Source organism: Jatropha curcas, chromosome 2, assembly GCF_041381405.1.
Source record: "Jatropha curcas cultivar XTBG-Jc1 chromosome 2, XTBG_Jcur_1.0, whole genome shotgun sequence".
Classification (NCBI taxonomy): Eukaryota; Viridiplantae; Streptophyta; class Magnoliopsida; order Malpighiales; family Euphorbiaceae; genus Jatropha; species Jatropha curcas.
Genome location: NC_143152.1, coordinates 28,970,979 through 28,992,334, shown reverse-complemented (window position 1 = coordinate 28,992,334; position 21,356 = coordinate 28,970,979). Strand labels below are relative to the sequence as shown.

Below are 21,356 nucleotides of genomic sequence, written 5' to 3'. Positions count from 1 at the left end.
TGAAGAGTTTATGTTTGATTTATAATTATAGGATGTTTTTTAATTAATTTACATTCTTTTAAAATGAAATCTAATTATCCAGTGATCATATCAGTAATTAATGTTGATACACTAATAAATATACCAAGCATATGTATGTATACTGAATATGCTAAGAAATTTAATACAGATAATTATACCAAGAGTTACAAATTTATAAAGAATTTGTGATACTCAGTCAAATAAAGTATTCAAAATTTAAGATATTTGCTCGAAACTTAAAGTATATAAATAATCTTGCAATTAAAATCATCTCCCATCATATGTTATAAGATAGTCCTTGTTTCTTAATTGGTATGCTCTGTTAATTTTTGTATATTTATAATTTAAAAATATTTGATGAGAAGGTACGTTATTTTTTTTCAAATTTACATGAATATTAGAGACTAGTGAAATTTATCAAAATCAAATAGAAGATTTTTTTTTCTTTTAAAAATATAAATTATGAAGTCATTTTTCTTGGAAACAAATTAATATTAGTTTCATCTAGAAAAATATTATATTAACTTTTCTATGTGCAAAAAATATGAAAAAGGCATTATTATTATTATTATTGTTATTTTTTAAAATAACAAAATTGAAATGGCCACTAATTTCTTTATCAATTAATATCTTAATTTATAAAATTTTTCTATTGAATATTTTAATTATAAAATTAAATTGATTAAACCACTATTAAATAATTAAAAAATAAAAATTTATTGTTTTCTGAGTTCAACTTTGTCTCTGGCTCGTCTCTTTAAAAGTTGAACTTTTTTTTAGCTCGTTTGATTTAGATGTTTATATTAACGGATAATTGTAGTGAATGTTAATAGTAGATAGCTAGTGACCAATATGGGCTAACCGATGAATATTTATGTTTAATAAAATTTTTGCGGTGATTACTGTTAAAATATAAAATAACCATTAAAAGTATATTTTATATATATATTTAAAATTTGATGGTAAATATATTATATTATATTTTAATGTATTATATAAATAAGAGTATTAATTAATTTTTAAAATCATATCTAATTAGACAATCATTATTTTTAAATAATTATGAACAAAATGATAAAAATTACTAATTTTAAAAATACTGTAATTTTTTTTGAAAGGCAAAATAAATAAGTTTTATTATTAATTATTTTTATGAGTTTAATTACGTCAAAATATAATATAAGCTACTTGCTCATAAAAAAAAACTTTAAAACGTTGATTGAATCAATGGTTAATTAAGACTTTTATCACTTCATGAAATGATAATTAAAAGGTTTACCGAATCCTACAATCTAGCTATTGTATGAAATTAATAATTAAAATAGCAAGACCAAACTTGGATGCTATGGTATCACGTGTCAATATCGACTGTGATGGAAAATATTTAGCTACATTGGTTAAAACTAATTAATTATTAACTGATACTATTTTATTTTGTTTTCTCAATAAAAAGTTAATTTTTAATCTTGGTTATGAAGACTTTATGTTTGATTTTATTGTAACTATTTATTCTCCTGTCACAAAATGATTTGGCGACAAGGTTAGATCTTTAGCGACAAAAAGAAAGCCCTTAGAAATAATTGTTAATTTTAGAGTGCGTTGTTTCGTCTCATTTGTTTTTTAGTTACCCCTTTCCTCACTGTCGTGGTTGAGCACATGGTATAGGTAATGCCTATCTCTGTAATTCTTTCGATATAATTAAAAAAAAAAAATTCAATTTAGCACGTGACTAAAAATATTAATATTTTTATAAAAAAAACAATTTTTTTTGTATGCTAGGATAGATACTAACTTTATTCCAGCCTCTTCTTTTCTTTTTATTAAATTTATTAACAACTTATCCGACATAGCTTGGTTTAATAGTTGAATTGTGTTATATCTCACTTTGGTGATCGCATAATCGAGTTGTGAATTCGGCATCTTAGATATGGCATTTAAAATGTAATTGCTATTTCTTTTCGGGTTAGTCTCTCATCTAACCGTTAAACGGGTGATGGGAGGTAAAATAAAATAAAAAATTATTAGCAACTTATGTTTATAAATTAAAATGAGACAAAAGACCAACTTTTTTTGGAATTCAAGAGAAAATGATTTTTTTACTCAAATTATTCCATAATTTATTTTGATATAGCTTTAACATGTATATATGTATACCTAACTGTTGGCTTTTATAATCAAAACTCATTTTCAAACCTAATTTATACTTTTTCCTCCTCTTTTTTTTTTATATTTAACTGATTTTCACATAACTACTTTTTTCTATTTTTTTAATTTGCACACTTATTTCCATTTTAGAACTAGAATTGCATCAAATAAAATTTTTCTAACACTAGCTATTTTAAATTTAAAATACTTTACTTGGTAAGTAAAGTTCATCTTAAGATACAATTTAGAAAAATCAATATTGAAAACAAAGAATTTATAAAAGAGAAAACAAGAAAAATCATAATTTATAATCGAGGCACCAAGTCCATGTTTGAAACTCCACTTCCGTTACGTGCCATGTGAACCAATCCTTGATCTTTGGTTTTCTCCATTATTTTTTCATGAAACATGTGGCTGTTGATTTTATTATTATTTTTCAATTACATGGAATGGGATAGCCATGAAATAGTGCCATTACCGCTTACCGCTTCTTGTATTTGTACAGGAAAAATATTTCGCATTGGGAAAATTAACGGAACAGACGTTGTATATGCAAGGGCCGGGGAACTAATGGTAGGATTTTCCTTGTATATATACATAGTAAAAATCTTTTCATAAATTTGTGTATTTAACATTCTCCATTATTATTACAATATATGAATTAGGTGAACGTGGGCACGACTGTGCAAATTCTTGTGGATAAATTTAATGTTAGAGGAATTGTCCATTTCGGAGGTGCAGCATCGATAAATGAATCTGTGCTCATTGGTGATGTTTCAGTGCCTGATAAAGTTGCTTACACAGCAGCTTGGAGCTGGAGGGTAATTAATTATTGGAGCTGGAGTATTTTTTTTTTTAATCTCAGTGAATAAGTTATCAACTTCGTTTTTGTAGTACAATTAATAATTATTTTCAATGGTTTTTATATAGAATTCTTCGACAGATGAAGTTGAGCCTCCCCTTAGTGATATGGTTTATGGGAATTTGAGTTTTGGAGATTTTAATGTTCCCCAAAAGGGAGATAATTTACTAGGACGCATCTTTTATTGGGCATCGTCATGGTTCACTGGTCAACAAACATCGAACACACGTTTTTGGCTTCCCGTAGACCCAAATTGGCTAAGGATTGCATCTCAGATCCAGGGTTTGAAGTTAGAAACCCATGTGAATGAAACTGTGTTCGTACCTTACAAACCATTAGTTCACTTCGGATTAAAAGCTGGCACTGGTGATATGTTCATTGTAAACGAAGCATATGGTGATTTCCTTCACAAAACTTTTAACATTTCAACAATCGACACTTCTGATTCTGCTATTGCTTTGGTACGTGTCTATGCTTCGTTCATAAACTAGTAATTAATTAAAACTCTATCAGTATTAATAATCTAATTATATATTTGTGGATGCAGACATGTTTCTCAAATAACATTCCGTACATTGTGTTCCGCGGAGTTTCTAACGAAGTAAGAGCTAATGATCCAAAGCCGGAGTGGGCTCCGTTGGGAAATATCAATGCTATAAAAGCCACAGCTGCTTTCCTCGGATTGCTTGATCCCGACTATTATGTGACCAATGAGTAGTAATTAGGTTAAGCATCTCAGTTTAAATAAGATTAGCTAAATGTACTCCTACTTTTGGCTAATTATCTAAATAAGATTAGCCATGTTGCTGTTAATTATTGATGAAAATGTAGTAATATACTCTCTGATCAGTGATCTAAAATAAATAAATGATGTTTAATATTATCTCTATCATTTCTTGCAAAATGAAATATTTAATTTCCTAAACTCGCATGCATATGGAGCTACCACGTAGTAACCAGCAAAGAAATGCTTTGACTCATCTTAATCACTTGTAATTACTCAAACTTCGTTACTGATCTGATCTAATAGGAGATTAATAAATTTAGACGATGGATCTAAGCTTACAACAAGCCCGTATCAAATTTGTATATCCAGATGTAACAATTAGCGGTTAATATATTAGAAATGAGTAGAAAAAGACACTACTTAGGAGAAGTATGGCCTCAGGCTCTGTTCATCAACTTTTATATAACATTTAACATTTTAACTAGTTCAATGATGTATTGAGTTCTAATTCATTCAAGGACATTAGATGAGTTTTTAGAAACTCATTGGGAGTTGCAAATTGTATTTTTTTTATTTTTTTTTTTTATCGGTGGGGTTTTGGACTCGAATGAAGCTGAGTTTTTGGCCTTGTATGTGTCAAAGTTAGGTGTACCTACACACGTGATGAAAAGAAAAACAAAGTTGGCAGAAGTTGGCAATTTCTTTTTGACAAAGTGTGAAGACGTGAATGAGTTATACACGACTCATTCACTGAACTGCCTATAAAAGGAGGCAGACGCAGTTCATTCAAACACACCAACAAGACAGAGAGAGTGAGAGCAATTGTGAGAGAGCAATCGTGAGAGTGAGAGCAATTGTGAGAGAGCAATTGTGAAAAATAGAGTGATTATTCAAGAAGAAAAATTAAACTTAATTTTTCGGGTATTCTTGAATAGAGAGTTGTGAGTGTATGTAAACACTGTATTTATTTTTCTCCTATAAAAGATCTGTGGCAGTCCGGAGACGTAGGCAAGATTGGTTGAACTCCGTTATCAAATTGTGTGTTATTTTCTGACTTATTAGGGATTTTTGCGTAATTTTTCCCAACAACTGGTATCAGAGCCGAAGGTTTCGGCAGGTCCAGCCGGTCAGATAGCGGTACCGGATCCGTGGAATACTCTGAAAACAAATATACCACGACGATCAGAAAATTACGACGAGTCCATCGGTGCTGTCCGCTCGAAAAGATATTGTAGTATCGACTTAGTGGTGAATAGTAAAACAGTACTATTTACGTGTACTGATACTATTCACGTATAGTACTATTTACGTATACGGTTACTATTTACGTGTATTGTTACTATTCACAGCTACTATTCACATATACTAACAATCAAGGCGGAGTCAGACTTGAGTGGGAAAAATGGCTGCAGATGAAGGAAAGTCGAAAATTGAAAAATTCGACGGTGCAGATTTTGGCTTTTGGAAAATGCAGATAGAGGATTATCTGTATCAGAAAGGTCTTTTCCAACCTCTCTCCGGAACGAAGCCAGAGGCTATGAAGGAAGAAGATTGGAATCTTCTAGACAGACAAGCACTCAGGGTTATTCATTTAACCCTCTCCCGTAATGTTGCCTTCAACATAGCAAAAGAAAAGACCACGGCGGGTCTTATGGCGGCTCTTTCCAATATGTACGAAAAGCCATCGGCCGCAAACAAAGTTCACTTGATGAGACAGTTATTCAATCTACGAATGACGGAAAGCGCATTTGTGGCCCAACATCTCAATGAACTCAATACAGTGACAACCCAATTGAGTTCAGTTGGAATTGAATTTGATGAAGAGGTACGAGCATTGATACTTTTGTCTTCCCTACCAGAAAGTTGGAACGCTACTGTCACAGCTGTGAGTAGCTCGTCTGGAAGCAAGAAGTTAAAATTTGATGATGTTCGTGACCTAGTTCTTAGTGAAGAGATCCGACGGAGAGAGTCAGGTGAACCTTCAACTTCTTCAGTCTTGCATACAGATTCGAGAGGAAGACATTCAACCAGAGGGAATGGACGCGGTAGATCGAACTACCGAGGCAAATCAAAGGACAGGAGGTCCAAATCCAGGAATCCCAGCAATTTCAATATCACAAAGATCATTGAATGTTGGAATTGTGGAAAAACTAGTCACTACAAAAATCAGTGCAAGAATGCACCTAAGCACCAGGAGGGGAAGTTAGAGGCAAATGTTGCTTCCACCTCAGGAGAAGATGATGCACTTATATGCTCTTTGGAGAGCAAGCAGGAATCTTAGGTTTTAGACTCCGGTGCGTCATTTCATGCAACTTCACAAAAGGAACTCCTTGAAAGGTATGTCCCCAGAAACTTTGGAAAAGTATATCTTGGTAATGACCAACCATGTAATATTGTTGGTAAAGGAGTAGTAAAGATTAAGTTGAATGGGTCTACATGGGAGTTGAAGGATGTCAGACATATTCCTGACCTGAGAAAGAACTTAATCTCAGTAGGTCAGTTGGCCAGTGACGGCTACACAATAACCTTCCACGGCGATAATTGGAAGATTACAAAGGGTGCAATGATGGTTGCTCGTGGCAATAAGAGTGGTACTCTTTATAGCACAGGAGGAGCAAGCTATTCCATTGCTGTTGCAGTAGACAGTGAAATTTCCAATCTATGGCATCAGAGGCTTGGCCATATGAGTGTGAAGGGAATGAAGGTTCTACATTCACAGGGAAAACTACCAGGTCTTCAATCAATTGAAATTGACATGTGTGAAGACTGCATATTTGGAAAGCAGAAAAGAGTCAGCTTTCAGACAAATAGAAGAACCCCAAAGAAGGAGAAACTTGAGCTTGTTCACTTCGATGTGTGGGGACCAACTACTGTCTCATCCATTGGTGGGAAACACTACTTTGTGACTTTTATTGATGATCACTCTCGGAAGGTATGGGTTTACTTTCTAAAATATAAGTCAGAAGTATTTTATGCTTTCAAAATTTGGAAAGCTATGGTTGAAAATGAGACAGCAAGTAACATTATATGCATAGATCCTTTCCCAAAAAAAAAATATATATATATATATATATATATATATATGCACAGAAGAGATTGTCAATATCTATAACTATGATTCTAGAAATACACATTACCTATATCCAGTAGTGGAGCCATAATTCAATGTTAAGTTGAAAAAAAAAAAAGAAATTTAAAAATTTACAGAAACAGGTCACTCCTGTTTCTTCTTAAAAATTTTAATTTTTTAAATGAAATTAAGTATTGATGCGGTATATAAGGATGGATATTCGCCATGTATCTTTTTCTTTTGAAATAATCAACTTCTGCCATTAAGAAAAAAACAAAAAGAACCAAGAGACAATAAACAGTTTGGGATTCCTCTTTGTCGCTAAAGCTCTTTCTTTTATTGCCAAATAACTTTAGAGACAAGCTATAATCATCGCTGTTTATTCTATCTCGCTTAGACAACTTTCTGCGACAATGAAATTGAGGGCACTATTTTAGCGCCAAACTTGTTCTCGCTAAAACAGTTGTGGTTGCAAAATAATTGGTTTGAAAGTTATTGCTCTTTGGATAAAGATACTTAAATAATTAAAATACATAATAATTATATATAATTTTAATTACTTATTATTTTTTAATTTGCTTACATATAAAATTTGGAAGGAAAAAAACAGAAGAATAATAAAATTTTTAAAAAATTTATAATCAATTAAGATGTCAAAATACAAAATATTCATAAAAACTTAGTTTTATATTTGCTAGGTTATATATGTATTTACTATTTGATTATGACTCTGAAAGTTAAAACGATTCTAGCTAAAGCACCATATTATTATAAATAATATATAAAATTTTGTTATCGTATTACGTTGTTATGTTATGTTATAAATAATTATATATTTTATTATTTTAAAGTCTTAATATTTTATTTCAATAATTCATTTATGAATTTCACGAATATTTAAGAAAATAATCATAAAATTTACAGATAAAATGTCTCAAATCTTGTTCAAACATGTCCTGGGAAGAATGCAATGCTACTATTATTAGTTTAATTATATTACTATTATTATCTTCGTTAAGTTTGCTTTGTGAGACTTACGTGCCAATTTAGGAACCAAACATGTGGGGAAATGCTTCGACTCCAGCGTGCCTCTTGGCTCTTTCAAAGGCCAAAACACCTTATTTAATTATGTGTTTGTGTCGAGGCCAAATTTAAAATTTGAAAGTATCAGGCCATGTTAAAACTATCTTATATTAGGTATCTCTTACATTATAAAGAAATAATTATATTAGGTATTTATTTTCTTTTTATTTCTAATTTTTTATTCAATAAAATTATATTTAAAAACTATATAAATTTGGATATTAATGTAAAAATATTAGACCAACGAGAATTGATCTAAGTGAAAAGAACTAAGATCCCTTAAATAAGAGGTTGAATGTCCAAACATTGTAAATAGAGAAATCTCAGTTGATAACGTTTTCCCCTATAAATCAAAATGTGATATAAATCAAAAAAATGTGAAACCATTTGTTATTTTCATTAATAGGCAGTAAGGTCAGCAGAATATAATTGCACGTTTAGGAAAAATTATTTATGTAGGAGGTTTGAAATCCACAATCATCACAGTTAGGAATGCAAATTTTATTTGAATATTATTTCCAGCTCAAACTGTAAATACATTGTACATTTGTAAACAAAAATTAATTATAGCTTTGTACAATTAATTTACAAAATTATTTAAGTTTGAACAGAAACTAATGCAAATATAACTAATTAAAAATGATTAAAATACAAATTCAACATAACCTATATATATATATATATATATATATATATATATATATATATATATATATATATATATATATATATTTTTTTTTTTTATTTCATATATCTTCGGCACCGTGACTCCTGTGCAAATCCGAACAACGCTAAATTTAAAAGTCTGAAATGGTTGGACGGTTCAATTTTTTTTTTATTTCTTTAGCATATATACCAAAAAGAAAAACAAGTTCTGAGTTTAAAAAAATTAAGATGCCTCTAAAGGTGTGCATGGGACCACGGAAATTTGGTGTCCGTTCTTGAAAATTGTCCCAAATTTTAATTCTATATTAATTATTTTGAACGTTATTTTGGAACAGAACAGTTTTTTAACTACGACTGAGTCCGTACCAATAAATTTTAAAGGCATAATTAATAAAATAAATTTTCAATGTAAATTTTTCTTCTATAATCTTTCTAAATAAAATTTTTCTATTAAACAAAAAAATATTAAAATCAATAAAAAAAATTATTAATCGTAATTAACCTGATTACCCAATTATTGGTTATGTCGAATGACATTATTACTTATCTTTCAAATGATGTTAGGGATTAGACAAAGTAAGTATTAAAAAATTTAAATCAACCTAAAGCAACAATAATCAACACAATGATGAGTTAAAATCCACAAAATATATATATAATTTTACTAATTTTTGAAATCATTTTATTTTATTATACATGGTGCTCTTATTAACTGAAGAGTAACAACTAGTAATTTTTCTACATTCAATTATGACTTTATAGTGGATCCATAATTGAATTATTTGGCTTTTTTTTTTTACTTAAATTTCTATTCATGAATTTTGTTTGGTTGTAATTAATGAATATAGTAATTTTATTTTATTTATGTGAAATGAAATTAATAAGATTAAGGAAAATCCTAATTGATTTCCAACCTAATCCATTTAATTTTTTTTATCTGAATCTCCTTCTTATCCCATTTAAAAAAATGTGATAAGACTTATTTTTTATGTCGATATTTTAATTTGGATTGAAAATTATATAATTTCTGTTCTGACTGAATCTATGCACACCCTTATGGCTCGAAATAATAAAAAATTACTAAAATATTTCTTTTCTTACTATTTTTAATTTTTACTTAATAAATTATATTAAAGATTATCAATAATTTGACTCTTCTAATCATTTCGTGTTTCACGTTCTTGAAGATATACAGCCTGTCATATTGCTTAGTTTATCTCATGATTTAGGATAAGACATGCCTCCACCTGCTGTATGGAAGGTCTCATACACCAAATTAATTAAAAAAAAAATTTCCATATATGGTTATAAATACTATTATTTAAATAAAATATTATTATTGATTTTTTTTTGTACAGGTGAATCCATATATCAGATTTATGTAAGTCTGTTCCCATTATTTATATATTTTTCATCTTGAATTGCAATAATTAGTTTTTAAAAAAAAATTTTCTATAAAATAAAATTATTGATGATTTGAATATTAATGTGAAAATTTTAATTAGTTATTTATACTAATAGGCGGTTAAATTAATCAAATTTAATTGTATTTTTAGATGTACTTTGCCTAAATTATAAAGTTAAGTCCAGAGTCACAACTATTGGATTTACAGGTTTTATCAAAATATTATTTCGAGCTCAACATATACACATGACTAAAAAAAAATTAATTATTTTTATATAGTGTATTAATTTTATTAATTAATTTGTAAGATTATTTAACTTGAACCGAAAGTACAGATATGAGAAATGAGATATAGATCAATATTTTATGATACTTTTTAATAGGAAGTCTAATAATAAACTACTTATATAAAGGATAAAAAAAATACAATCTTGATCTTAAGTATCTGATTCAGTTGATAGAACATTATATATGTGTTATATACGATCATGGGCTTCACTTGATGGCTATTCATGGCTGTTGTTCGACTCTATGATCTTTTTACAAGTCCGATTTGATCACCTTCAAATTTTTTTTTCTCTTCTTAGAGAGGAGATCTGCATTTCTCTTTGTATAACTATCCAAATAATGAAAATACTATAGACGTAATTATCATAATGGTAATAAGTATAACAAAGAATTAAATCTCATAATCAAATTTCAAGATATGAGCAATAATAATCTGAATATTTGGGCAACAATAACTCATATATGTACCAAAAAAATACAAATTTGAGGATTATTTAGAAAAGAAAAAACAAAAAAAGGGAAAAGAGTGACCAATGAGAGCTTACTGTGGCCAACTGTGGAAGAAGAAAAAATAATTTTTAAATTTTAAGAGAAAGAGAAAAAAAAAATTTTTGTTTATATATACATATATGACCAGTTACAATGATAGGAATTAAAGTTAGAGATATTTAAAAAAATTTCAAGAATTAAGGGACAAGATTGAAAAATTTTATTGTTTTAAAGGATAAAAATAAAAAAATTTTATTATTTTGTGAGGTAATTTAACAAAAAAAAAAAAAAAAAAAAAAAAAAAAAAAAAAAAAACCTGACTCTCCTAGCTCCGTCAACGTGTATGACTATTCTGGGATCTATTTCTAGTTCTTATGTACTCAACTATGTTAGATGTATATGAAGAAAATAACCAGTATGGTTGATATACGAAACACATAAAAATATTAATATCTTTTTACTCAAGACAAAAATAAAAACAAAAAAATTGTAATGATAGTTGGAGTTCGTGGCACATAAAAATATGAATATTGCTAATTAATTAATCATACCGATCAAACGTTGTTTATCACTACAAATTTTGTCCATAATTTAAAAGTTAAAAATAATAATCATAACGAACGAAGGGACCTTAATCGATTCAACTAATTTCATTGGATCGATTATTAATTTCAATTATTTGAAATCAGAAAATGCATAAATATAAACTTAATTTATTAATTTAGTGGAGCTTGTCAGAGATTAGGCATGCAAAAAAGCCAAAAATAATTTTGTCTCAAATGCTAATGCATGCAGATGCAGACATGATCGAAGAATCTGTTTAAGAAAAACTAGTCAACAGAGTCGTCTAATAACTTGCTGTAATAACAATCAATATTCTGACAAACCATGCAAGACGGAAACCAATTCTTTTCTTAGTTTAAGTGAGTAATGACAATTAAATAGGATTTAAGTGAGTAATGACAACCTGCTCCGTCATTAGTGGTCCATCTGAATACATGCACTTCGTAATTAATTTATGTACTATGAAACTTGTAATTAATTTATGCAGACATGATCGAAATCGCGAGTTTTCATATACTTTTATATTAAAATTCCATAAACATAAAATTAATTTAATTAAGTGGGAGCTTGTCCGAGATTAGATACGGAGGATATGATTGAAATTACCTAAGCAAAATAGAAACCAATTATTTTTAAGTTAACGAGATTCAGAATATTATTTAGGCTTTTCAATAAATATTACTATTATTTATTTACTTGTCCTTTCTTTTAAATAAAAAAATAATTTTATTTCACCACGTTTGTTTTGTATAAATAAAATATTAAAATAGACGCATTTGTAACGGGATCTAAAGCCCTCTGTCTTATCAAAAAAAAAAAAAAAATACTACTCTATTGTTGCATTTTTTTTATGGCTATTTTGTTTCTTTTTTTTATATTGTGTAACTAATCCATCTCTAATCTATTGGTATTTTGTTAAGAAACTTTAAAAAATTATTTTGTCTATCATATAAAATTGACAAAACCTATCTTAAAAAAAAAAATGACAAAACCAGTATTATTTAGGTCCATAAAAGTTTCTAATAAATTAAAAAAAGTTGACAGAACCTATGAAATAAGCATTGATAAAATCAACTTTTAAAAATATTTTTGTTTCTATTATTTCAACAATTTTCATTTCAAAAGTTAAATTAATTTAATTATTTACATTTTAACAATTATACTAATTAAAAAAAGTATAAATAATAGAATAAGGAAAAGGATGAAGAACATGTATGAAGAAAATAAAAGATCAAGGAAAAATGAAAAGAAGAATAAATAAAGTAAAAAAAAAAATTGTAATTAACTAAATACCTTATTATCAATTCTCAAAATAATTTATGGTTATATAGTGAATATATAAATAAAGTGGAAAAAAACTTAAATTGTCAGATTATTATATATGACTCCTCTCATGCAAATTGTCCAAAATCAATTGGTTTCACATGCATGGTCATGACTTAGGAGATCATATCTATTTGAAATAATTGATTAAAACGATTAACAATATATATAATAAATTATTACAGTCACTCGTTAAAGGAGGTGCGAGACGGTGCACTGTTTCAGCATTTTACTGTAAAGAAGGCGTAGTGATCATGTGCCTATTGCACGTGTTTAAGGGTATGTTTGGGAGGATGGAAAATGTAAGGAAGGAAAGAGGATGATAAATATAAATAAATTCACTCTTTAATTTATGTAAAAAAATTTTATTACACCATCAACGTTAGTTTATTTATTAAGTATTTTTATTAAGTATTTTAATTTATAAAATTATATCAATTAAATACCTTAATTTATAAAATTTTTATGTTGAATATTTTAATTATAAAATTAAATTGATTAAATAATTTTTGAATAATTAAAAAATAAAAAATTTATTATTTCAAAAATTATAATAATCACATATCAAATTAATAAAATTCTATCATTGCTAATGTGGAGAGGAGTGATGTTATAAAATCATAACTTTTTAGGGTGCAATACATCGATCAGTTTTTGTAAAGTTTTAAATGTTGTAAAGATAAACACTTAAAGCTTAGGGGTAAATTTATACACTAAGCCAATAATTAAGGAGTGCATGTGTTCGCATGCAAGGTTAAGCATACTTTAAGTTAGAACTAATTAAATTAATCAAGTTGAATCAATTCAGTTTGATCTTAAAATTTTTAGTGTTTATTTTGAGCAATGGTTCAAATACTTTTTGATTTAAATCCAAATTAATTCAAAAAATAACTACAAAAATCGATCGAAGTCATTCAATTCCAATCGGCCTTTATTTTAATGGTTTAGTTTTGAACTGGATAGACCGTTTGTACCATAACAATTGAGCAGACTGTCACTACTCACTCATTCACTTAAATAAATAAAAACAAAAAACAAAAAAACAAATGGTTTTGATCTTTCGTATGTTGTCAGAAAATTGATTTTTATTACAGGAAGCCAATAATGTTTGACTAGTATTTTTTGACAGATCCTTTGATCATTGATGAACTTCCCACAAATTCATTTTGGCCTTCTCTCTTCCATAGACAACTTTATCAACCTTGTTAATGCCAATTTAATTAATCTTGCATGCCTAATCTCGGACAACCTCCACTTAATCAACTTAAATTACCACTAGTAATTGTTTATGTTTATGAGTACCATTTTATGTAATAATTTTTTTTTTTTTTTTGAATATTGAAGGAGGAAATTTGAACCTGAATGTATTTTCAGATCGTACATGCATTTACTACTCAACTATATTTTGATATGCTTTATTTTAAAGGCAAACTTGGAATATAATTTATCATTATAAATATTTATTTTTATTTATTTGAACATATCAACTCAATCAATAAAGCAAAAAATATTGAAAATTTTGTGAAATTCAAGTGGTTGCAAATGAGATTAGAATCTAATCCTTATAGCATTTACAATAAGCACATGACCACCGAGCCTGATTTAATCAGTTTTAAAATCAGTGCATAATTTGTGACAAAAATAATGGTGTTTCAAAAATTATTTGCCTAAACAACGGTTTTTTTTTTTTTTTTTTTTTTTTACAGTTTTCATGAATAATGTGATTGTATTAATAATTTATTTGTCACATTAAAAAAAGATTGAAGTATAATTAATCAATCATGGAAGTATTGACATCCCAACCCGGTAAATTGGTTCAAAAGGGCGGATAGAGCAAAGATTTTAACAAGCTTCTAGGATGACAAGACTAACTAGGGTAGTGAAATGCAGGACACGAAAATGAACTGAATCATATATCGAGACAGGGAACTAATCATCATATGCGCCTTTTAATGGAATAGCCTAGAGAGTTGGAAGAACTTCAGGGTTAAAGTGTGTTTAATTAAGAAAAATTTTAAGATGGATTTCCTGGGAATTGACTTAATCCAAAACAGATAATTCTAGTGGTTGAAGTTAGGGTGTGACAATAAAGGAATCAATTTGGATCCAAGGTGAACAATTCTTCTAGTGGTTGAAGTCAGGACATGACAATAAGGGAATCAATTAGTTCACTGCGAGGTATGCATGTTAGATGATTCATATTAGGAAGTAAAGTGGCATAATTATAAACATATGATATACTCTATGACTTATCCTGAAATTGATACCAAGGTTAGCCGCTAATAGATATCAGCAATGTAGCACGAATAGTTAAACCAAATTAATAAACTCTATATCATACTAAAGTTAAAGGTTACAATTCAAGCTTTGTTAAACTCAGATCAACTCGTTTATAATTTATATCAAACTCAGATCAACTACAATGTGTGTTAACATAAACCTAACCTAACTTTTTTTTGTTTTTATCTCTGGCTTGTCTCTATAAAAGTTGAAAATATGGTTCTATGGTCCCACCAATTGATTAAATAGATAAAAATATGAATTTTTCAAAAAATTATTTCTACTTTATCTTGTTTTAATATATGGTTGAAAATACTCTCGTTTTAATAAAATTTTTTATTTTTATTGATTTAGTCTATAGATGAAATTATGGATATGGTGTAAATAAATTAATCCCAGAAAGAGTTGTGCTTTAATTTGGCCTTAATCAAAGAATGCGATTGATTGGATGTTGAATACAAATAATAGACCTTGGCGTTGGTGAAAAAAATTTAACAGGTTGGATTGTTTGATCTCATCTCTTATATACATTGCTTTTTGTCATGTTAAAAGAAACAAGAATAATTTTAAAGATGTATTGGCTAAGAAAGGGTTTATGCGCAAAGTTTTTTTTTTTTTTTTTTTTTTTGCTTGGTTATGAAGAGTTTATGTTTGATTTTATTTTAACTAATTATTCACTCATCTCAAGAGAAGTAATAGTTGTCATATATGAACTTAGTATTGTTTTAATTCCAGATTTTTTTATCGAATATTTTCGAGTTAAATTGAGTTGTTTGGGATGAATTTATTGACCCGGATTTAAATACCTGAAAATGTTAAAATTTTTGTGCACTTAAAAAAATAAAAATAATTAAACTCCCTATAAAAAAAATTAGCCTTAATCAAATTAGGTCGGATTTTGGCCTTTGAAAGAGTTAAGAGGTACGTTGGAGTTGGAGCATTTCCCCACATCCTTGTCGTTCTTACTTTCTCAATTGATACGTACTCTCACAAAGCAAATCTTCATTCTAGATCAATAAAATAATTATTAATATAATTAAACTAATAACATGTGTATTATACATTGCATCCTTCCATGCAAGTTTGAACAAGATTTGAGACCGTTTATCTGTAAATTTACGACTTTTTTCTTAAATATTTTTTGAGGCATTCATAAATGAATTATTTAAATATATTTATAATATATTTTTATAATATAAATACTAGTGAAATCGTTGGTTGGATAATTACAAAATTATATTTATATATATATATATATATATATATATATATATATATATATATATATATATAAACTGTTAAGGTTTAATTCAGTTACCTGTTTTGGAAACATCAAAAACTAATTTTTTTTTTAAATTTTAATTACTAAGAAAGTTTTCTAAATTTTAAAAATTCAGCAAAAGAAAAGTGTTGATTTTATCCAGTCACAAACGATTTAGCGACAAGGTTAGAGCTTTAGCGACAAAAAAGAAAGCCCTTAGAAATAATTGTTATTTTTAGAGTGCGTTGTCTCGTCTCATTTGTTTTTCAGTTACCCCTTTCCCTCACTGTTCTGGTTGAGCACTGGTATAGGTAATGCCTATCTTTGTAATTCTTTCGATATAATTAAAAATATATTCAATTTAGCATGTGACTAAAAATATTAATATTTTTATACAAAAAAAATTAATATTTTTTGTATGCTAAGATAGATACTAACTTTATCCCAGCCTCTTCTTTTCTTTTTATCAAATTTATTAACAGCTTTTAAAATGTAATCGCTCTTTCTTTCCAGATTAGTCTCTCATCTAACCGTTAAACGGGTGATGGGAGGACACTCTTGGTAAAATAAAAAAAAAAAAAAAAATTATTAGCAACTTATGTTTATAAATTAAAATGAGACAAAAGACCAACTTTTTTTGGAATTCAAGAGAAAATGATTTTTTTACACAAATTATTCCATAATTTATTTTGTATAGCTTTAACATGTATATATGTATACCTAACTGTTGGCTTTTAGAATCAAAACTCATTTTTAAACCTAATTTATACTTTTTCCTCCCTTTTTTTTATATTTAACTAATTTTCACATAACTACTTTTTTCTATTTTTTTAATTTGCACACTTATTTCCATTTTAGAACTAGAATTGCATCAAATAAAATATTTCTAACACCAGCTATTTTAAATTTTAAATATGTTACTTGGTAAGTAAAGTTCATCTAAAGATACAATTTAGAAAAATCAATATTGAAAACAAAGAATTTATAAAAGATAAAACAAGAAAAATCATCATTTATAATCAGGCACCAAATCCATGTTTGAACTAATTCATTTCATTATTTTTTCATGAAACATGTGGCTGTTGAGTCCAAAAAATATTTTCTTATTCGGGTTTAATGTTATGAGTCTTAGTTTTTTATTCTTATTTCAAGAATGAATGATGTGTTGTTTGATGTTTTGGCTCAGTTTTCTTTTATTTTTTTCTTAGTTTTTCCATAATATACTAAAAATTGTATATTAATGATTCTTGAGACTTTCAAAATAAGACGAGTGGTTGATATCACAATTTCAAAATTAACTATCTTCAAACTTTTTTTTCACTGTCTAGCAAATTTAACTAATATTTAATTATTCACACCCATAATTATATAAAGATTTTGTGAGAAAATAAAAAAAATTTTCTAAAAATATAAATGAAACTACTATTATTCTGGGACAACAAAAAGAAAATTGAGAATATAATTTTAAACGGAAGTAGCAATATACACTCCCATTTATTTGATATCACTGATATGCAAGTACATTTTTTTTTTCATCAACAAGACGACGAAAACGACCACGACAACAAAGCTACATAGATAATTTGAGTGCTGATAATTAGCCAGAAGTATGATTACATTCAGCTAATCTTATTTAAACTGAGACGCTTAACGTAACTACACTTGGGCCACACTGTCCTCCTTAGCACTAAGCAATCCAAGGAAAGCAGCCGTGGCTTTTACAGCGTTGCGATTTCCCAACGGAAAACACGGCGGCCTTGGATTATTTTCTTTTACAATGTACGAAACTCCACGGAACACAATAAATGGAATTTCATTCGAGAAACATGTCTGCATCCACAATAAACACATAGATAATATGATTAAGATGTTTTTTTTAAGACATTAAAATTAATTAGAGGTAGCAGAAAGGAGGTTTAAACATTTCACTAACCATTGCAATAGCAGAATCAGAAGTGTCGAGCGTTGAAATATTGAAAGTGTTGTAAAGGAAGTCACCATATGCTTTATTTACGATGAACAAATCACCACTACCAGCCTTTAAGCCGAACTTAACTTTTGGTTGGTTAGGGCCTATTACACATTGTTCTAACTCCAGTCCCTCGATCTGAGATGCAATTCTTAGCCATTCTTCGTCTACTGGAAGCCAAAAACCTGTATTTTTTTCTTGACGACCGGTGAACCATGTCGATTTCCAGTAAAAAATACGTCCTAGTGAGTTTTTTCCCTCCTTGGGAACATTGAAATCTTCAAATGTCATATTTCCAGCAACCATATCTCTAAGGAACTCCTCAACTTGGTCTGTTGATGAATTCTATATAAAACCATTAAAAGAAAATGTTAAGTACCACGAAAACTAAAAAATTTTAACTTGTTTAAAGAGAATAGAAAACGCAACTAATAATAATTATAATAATTACTTACCCTCCAGCTCCAAGCTGCAGTGTAAGCAACTTGGTTAGGCACGGAAACATCACCAATGAACACACTTCCATTTATGGAAGCAGCATCTCCATAATTAACAATCCCCCTGACATTAAATATATCCACCATGACTTGCACCGTTGAGCCCACATTAACCTAATTCGTGAAGATAAAAGGTTAAAAGGAACAAATTTATAGACAACCTTATACAAATAAAATTAAGAAGGAAAAATCCTACCATTAGTTCGCCGGCCCTTGCATATACAACATCAGTACCGTTAATTTTCCCAATATAAAATAATTTTCCTGCAATTAAGAATCCAAGAAACGGTAATGGTCTATACATACAATAGTAATACTAAACAGTTAAAAAGAAGGTGGTAACGAAGAAAGGATGGGTTACCAGCAATTTTCTGAGTGGAGGAAACAGTGAAGACTCCAGAGTCAATGAGTGCATTCTCAGCATCAGTAGTAAGAGAAACAACGCCCACTGGATATGTTTCAAGGCCATTGAATTTATGGGTCATTTCATACACAGGATTTCTCAAACTCAGTGGCGTGGACTGTTGTGCCATAGCTAACAGCCCAAAAACCACCACTGAAATTCGAAATTGCCCACATCTTATGGGGTGGCCCTGCTAAAGCCATTCGATTTGCTGAAGAGTTTGGAGAGAAAATTAAGACAATGTCTTAGAAGTTAAGTGACAAGGCTGATCCTATAACCTAAAACAAGCCAATGTTTTGGTTGTGTGTTGCTCTTCCTCGAAAAGGCCTTATATAGACGCAAGCAAGGCACTGTGTCATCGTTATCCCTTCCCATATAATTAAAAAAAATAAGCAATAGCCACATGTTCCATGAAAGAATAATTACGAAAACCAAACCCTAAGGGTTGGTTCACATGGTAAGTGAATTTTCTCCACACGTTTAAATCAAAGGTTATAAATGAGGAAATTTTTTTCTTACACCCGGCATATGAGTAGTCTTATATATCAAGTCAATCAAAAAAAGATTTTTTTAAAAAATTATTACTTTATCAATTTTTTAGTGTACGGTCAGAAATAATATTGTTTGAACTAAAATATTATTTATAATTGGTTTAGTGTATAGGTGACCATGTGTAGATAAATCTTTCCCTATAAATAATATTAATCAAGTATGTTTTGATTGATATTCTCAGTTATAAGAGAAGTGAGAGGTCTCGACCCGTTAGACTCTCTCAATAAATAAAAATAAAATTATAAATGATAATTTTTTTCTTAATTGAATCATCTTTTATTAACGGTAATAGATGAATAGATGATCGATTTCCCCTATGAATTTAATATGATATATGAAAGTGAACCTAAAACAAAGGCCAAAATGGGCATGTCATGCAATATAAAGCTATTAGAAGTAATGCATTTATAAACATTTAGCTTCCATTTGTTTCCGAAATTATATTTTTCAAATAAAATAATTTTAAAATAAATTATTTTGCATTATTTGATTGCAATATTAAAAATTAATTAAAAATATTAAAATTTTTAATTTATAATTATAGAAATTCTGTATTTCAAAAACTTATAATTAAATATGAGAAAAATACATAAAAAGTGATAATTTGTGATGGTTTTTGCCGATGACTTACGGTGGTGTTGACTATGGCTAGCAGTTAGAGGTGGTCAGTGATCGTTCATGGTGGCAAACTGTGATTAATAAATTAAAAAATTGTGTTTTTAAAGGTTATAATAAGTGTTTCTAAAAAAAAATGGTAAGTGTATTAATAAGGAAAATATTTTTTCTCTTGGAAGTGAAAATCATTTTCTTTAAACATGACTTAGTTTTCCTTTAACCAGAAAATATTCATGGGAGCTCACCGATGGTCAGCCCTTTTCCTTTTTTTATTGTTTTATAAATAATCCTCAGATCTATTTCTGAGTTATTATTATGCCATTATGGTGATTTTGTTTAATGTCTTTTATTATTTGGATATTTATATAGAAAGAAGTGTAGATCTAATCTTTAATAGAAAAAGAAATTTGAAAGCCATCATATCGGACTTATAGAAAGACCATGGAGTCAAACGGTGGATATGAATAGCCATCAAGTGGAGCAAGCGATCGCCTATAGCACAAATATTATGCTTTGTCAACTCGATCAGATACTTCAACTCAAGATTGCGTTTTTTTATTCTTTGCAAGTGGTTTGGCATTAGACTTTATATACAAAAATGTAGAAATATATTGATATGTAACCCATATCTATATAAAGTTTCATCTTAATAAAATTTCTAATTTGATTTCTTTAAAAAAAAAAAAGAAAAATATTTTTCATTGACTAATCTTCCCGAGCATTCAAAAAAATCTGAAAAATATTTTTTCAAACAAATTATTTTCTGAAAGCAAAGGAGCCTAAACTGCAAATTAATAACATCACCCCAAATTCGTACCAACATTAATTCAAATGGGAAAATTTTTTCAATAGTGATGCATTAAAAATTTAAACATCACCTCATAATTCAATGTTAAGTTGAAAAAAAAAAAAGAAATTTAAAAATTTAGGTGTCAAATTAAAAATTTAAAGAAACAGGTCACTCCTCTTTCTTCTTAGAAATGTTAATTTTTTAAATGGAATTAATTATTGATGCGGTATATAAGGATAGATATTCACCATGTATCTTTTTCTTTTGAAATAATCAACTTCCGCCGTTAAGAAAAAAACAAAAAGAACCAAGAGACAATAAACAGTTTGGGATTCCTCTTTGTCGC

General features: G+C 28.4%; 2 protein-coding genes across 2 annotated transcripts; one reads left to right on the top strand and one right to left on the bottom strand.

Moving 5' to 3' along the window:
- The first annotated feature begins 2,518 nt into the window (after positions 1-2,518).
- LOC149498563 (bark storage protein A-like) lies at positions 2,519-3,854 on the top strand. The gene is made up of 4 exons (XM_089718381.1): positions 2,519-2,739; positions 2,832-2,987; positions 3,097-3,489; positions 3,576-3,854. Exons 1-4 carry the CDS (start codon positions 2,575-2,577, stop codon positions 3,744-3,746), a joined length of 885 nt encoding a protein of 294 aa, XP_089574507.1. The 5' UTR covers positions 2,519-2,574; the 3' UTR covers positions 3,747-3,854.
- Positions 3,855-17,634: 13,780 nt separating this feature from the next.
- LOC149498562 (bark storage protein A-like) lies at positions 17,635-19,357 on the bottom strand. Its single transcript, XM_089718380.1, has 5 exons — positions 19,012-19,357; positions 18,847-18,914; positions 18,609-18,764; positions 18,118-18,498; positions 17,635-18,014 (listed from the first exon to the last, which is right to left on the bottom strand). Exons 1-5 carry the CDS (start codon positions 19,181-19,183, stop codon positions 17,841-17,843), a joined length of 951 nt encoding a protein of 316 aa, XP_089574506.1. The 5' UTR covers positions 19,184-19,357; the 3' UTR covers positions 17,635-17,840.
- Between the last annotated feature and the right edge of the window lie 1,999 nt (positions 19,358-21,356).

Coding starts and splice junctions, on each gene's coding strand:
- LOC149498563 (XM_089718381.1), top strand. CDS start 2,575: ATGTGGCTGTTGATTTTATTATTATTTTTCAATTACATGGAATGGGAT. Junction 2,740..2,831: donor CAAGGGCCGGGGAACTAATG/GTAGGATTTTCC, acceptor TATATGAATTAG/GTGAACGTGGGCACGACTGT. Junction 3,490..3,575: donor CTGATTCTGCTATTGCTTTG/GTACGTGTCTAT, acceptor TTGTGGATGCAG/ACATGTTTCTCAAATAACAT.
- LOC149498562 (XM_089718380.1), bottom strand. CDS start 19,183: ATGGCACAACAGTCCACGCCACTGAGTTTGAGAAATCCTGTGTATGAA. Junction 18,915..19,011: donor CTCCACTCAGAAAATTGCTG/GTAACCCATCCT, acceptor TCTTAATTGCAG/GAAAATTATTTTATATTGGG. Junction 18,765..18,846: donor CAAGGGCCGGCGAACTAATG/GTAGGATTTTTC, acceptor TTCACGAATTAG/GTTAATGTGGGCTCAACGGT.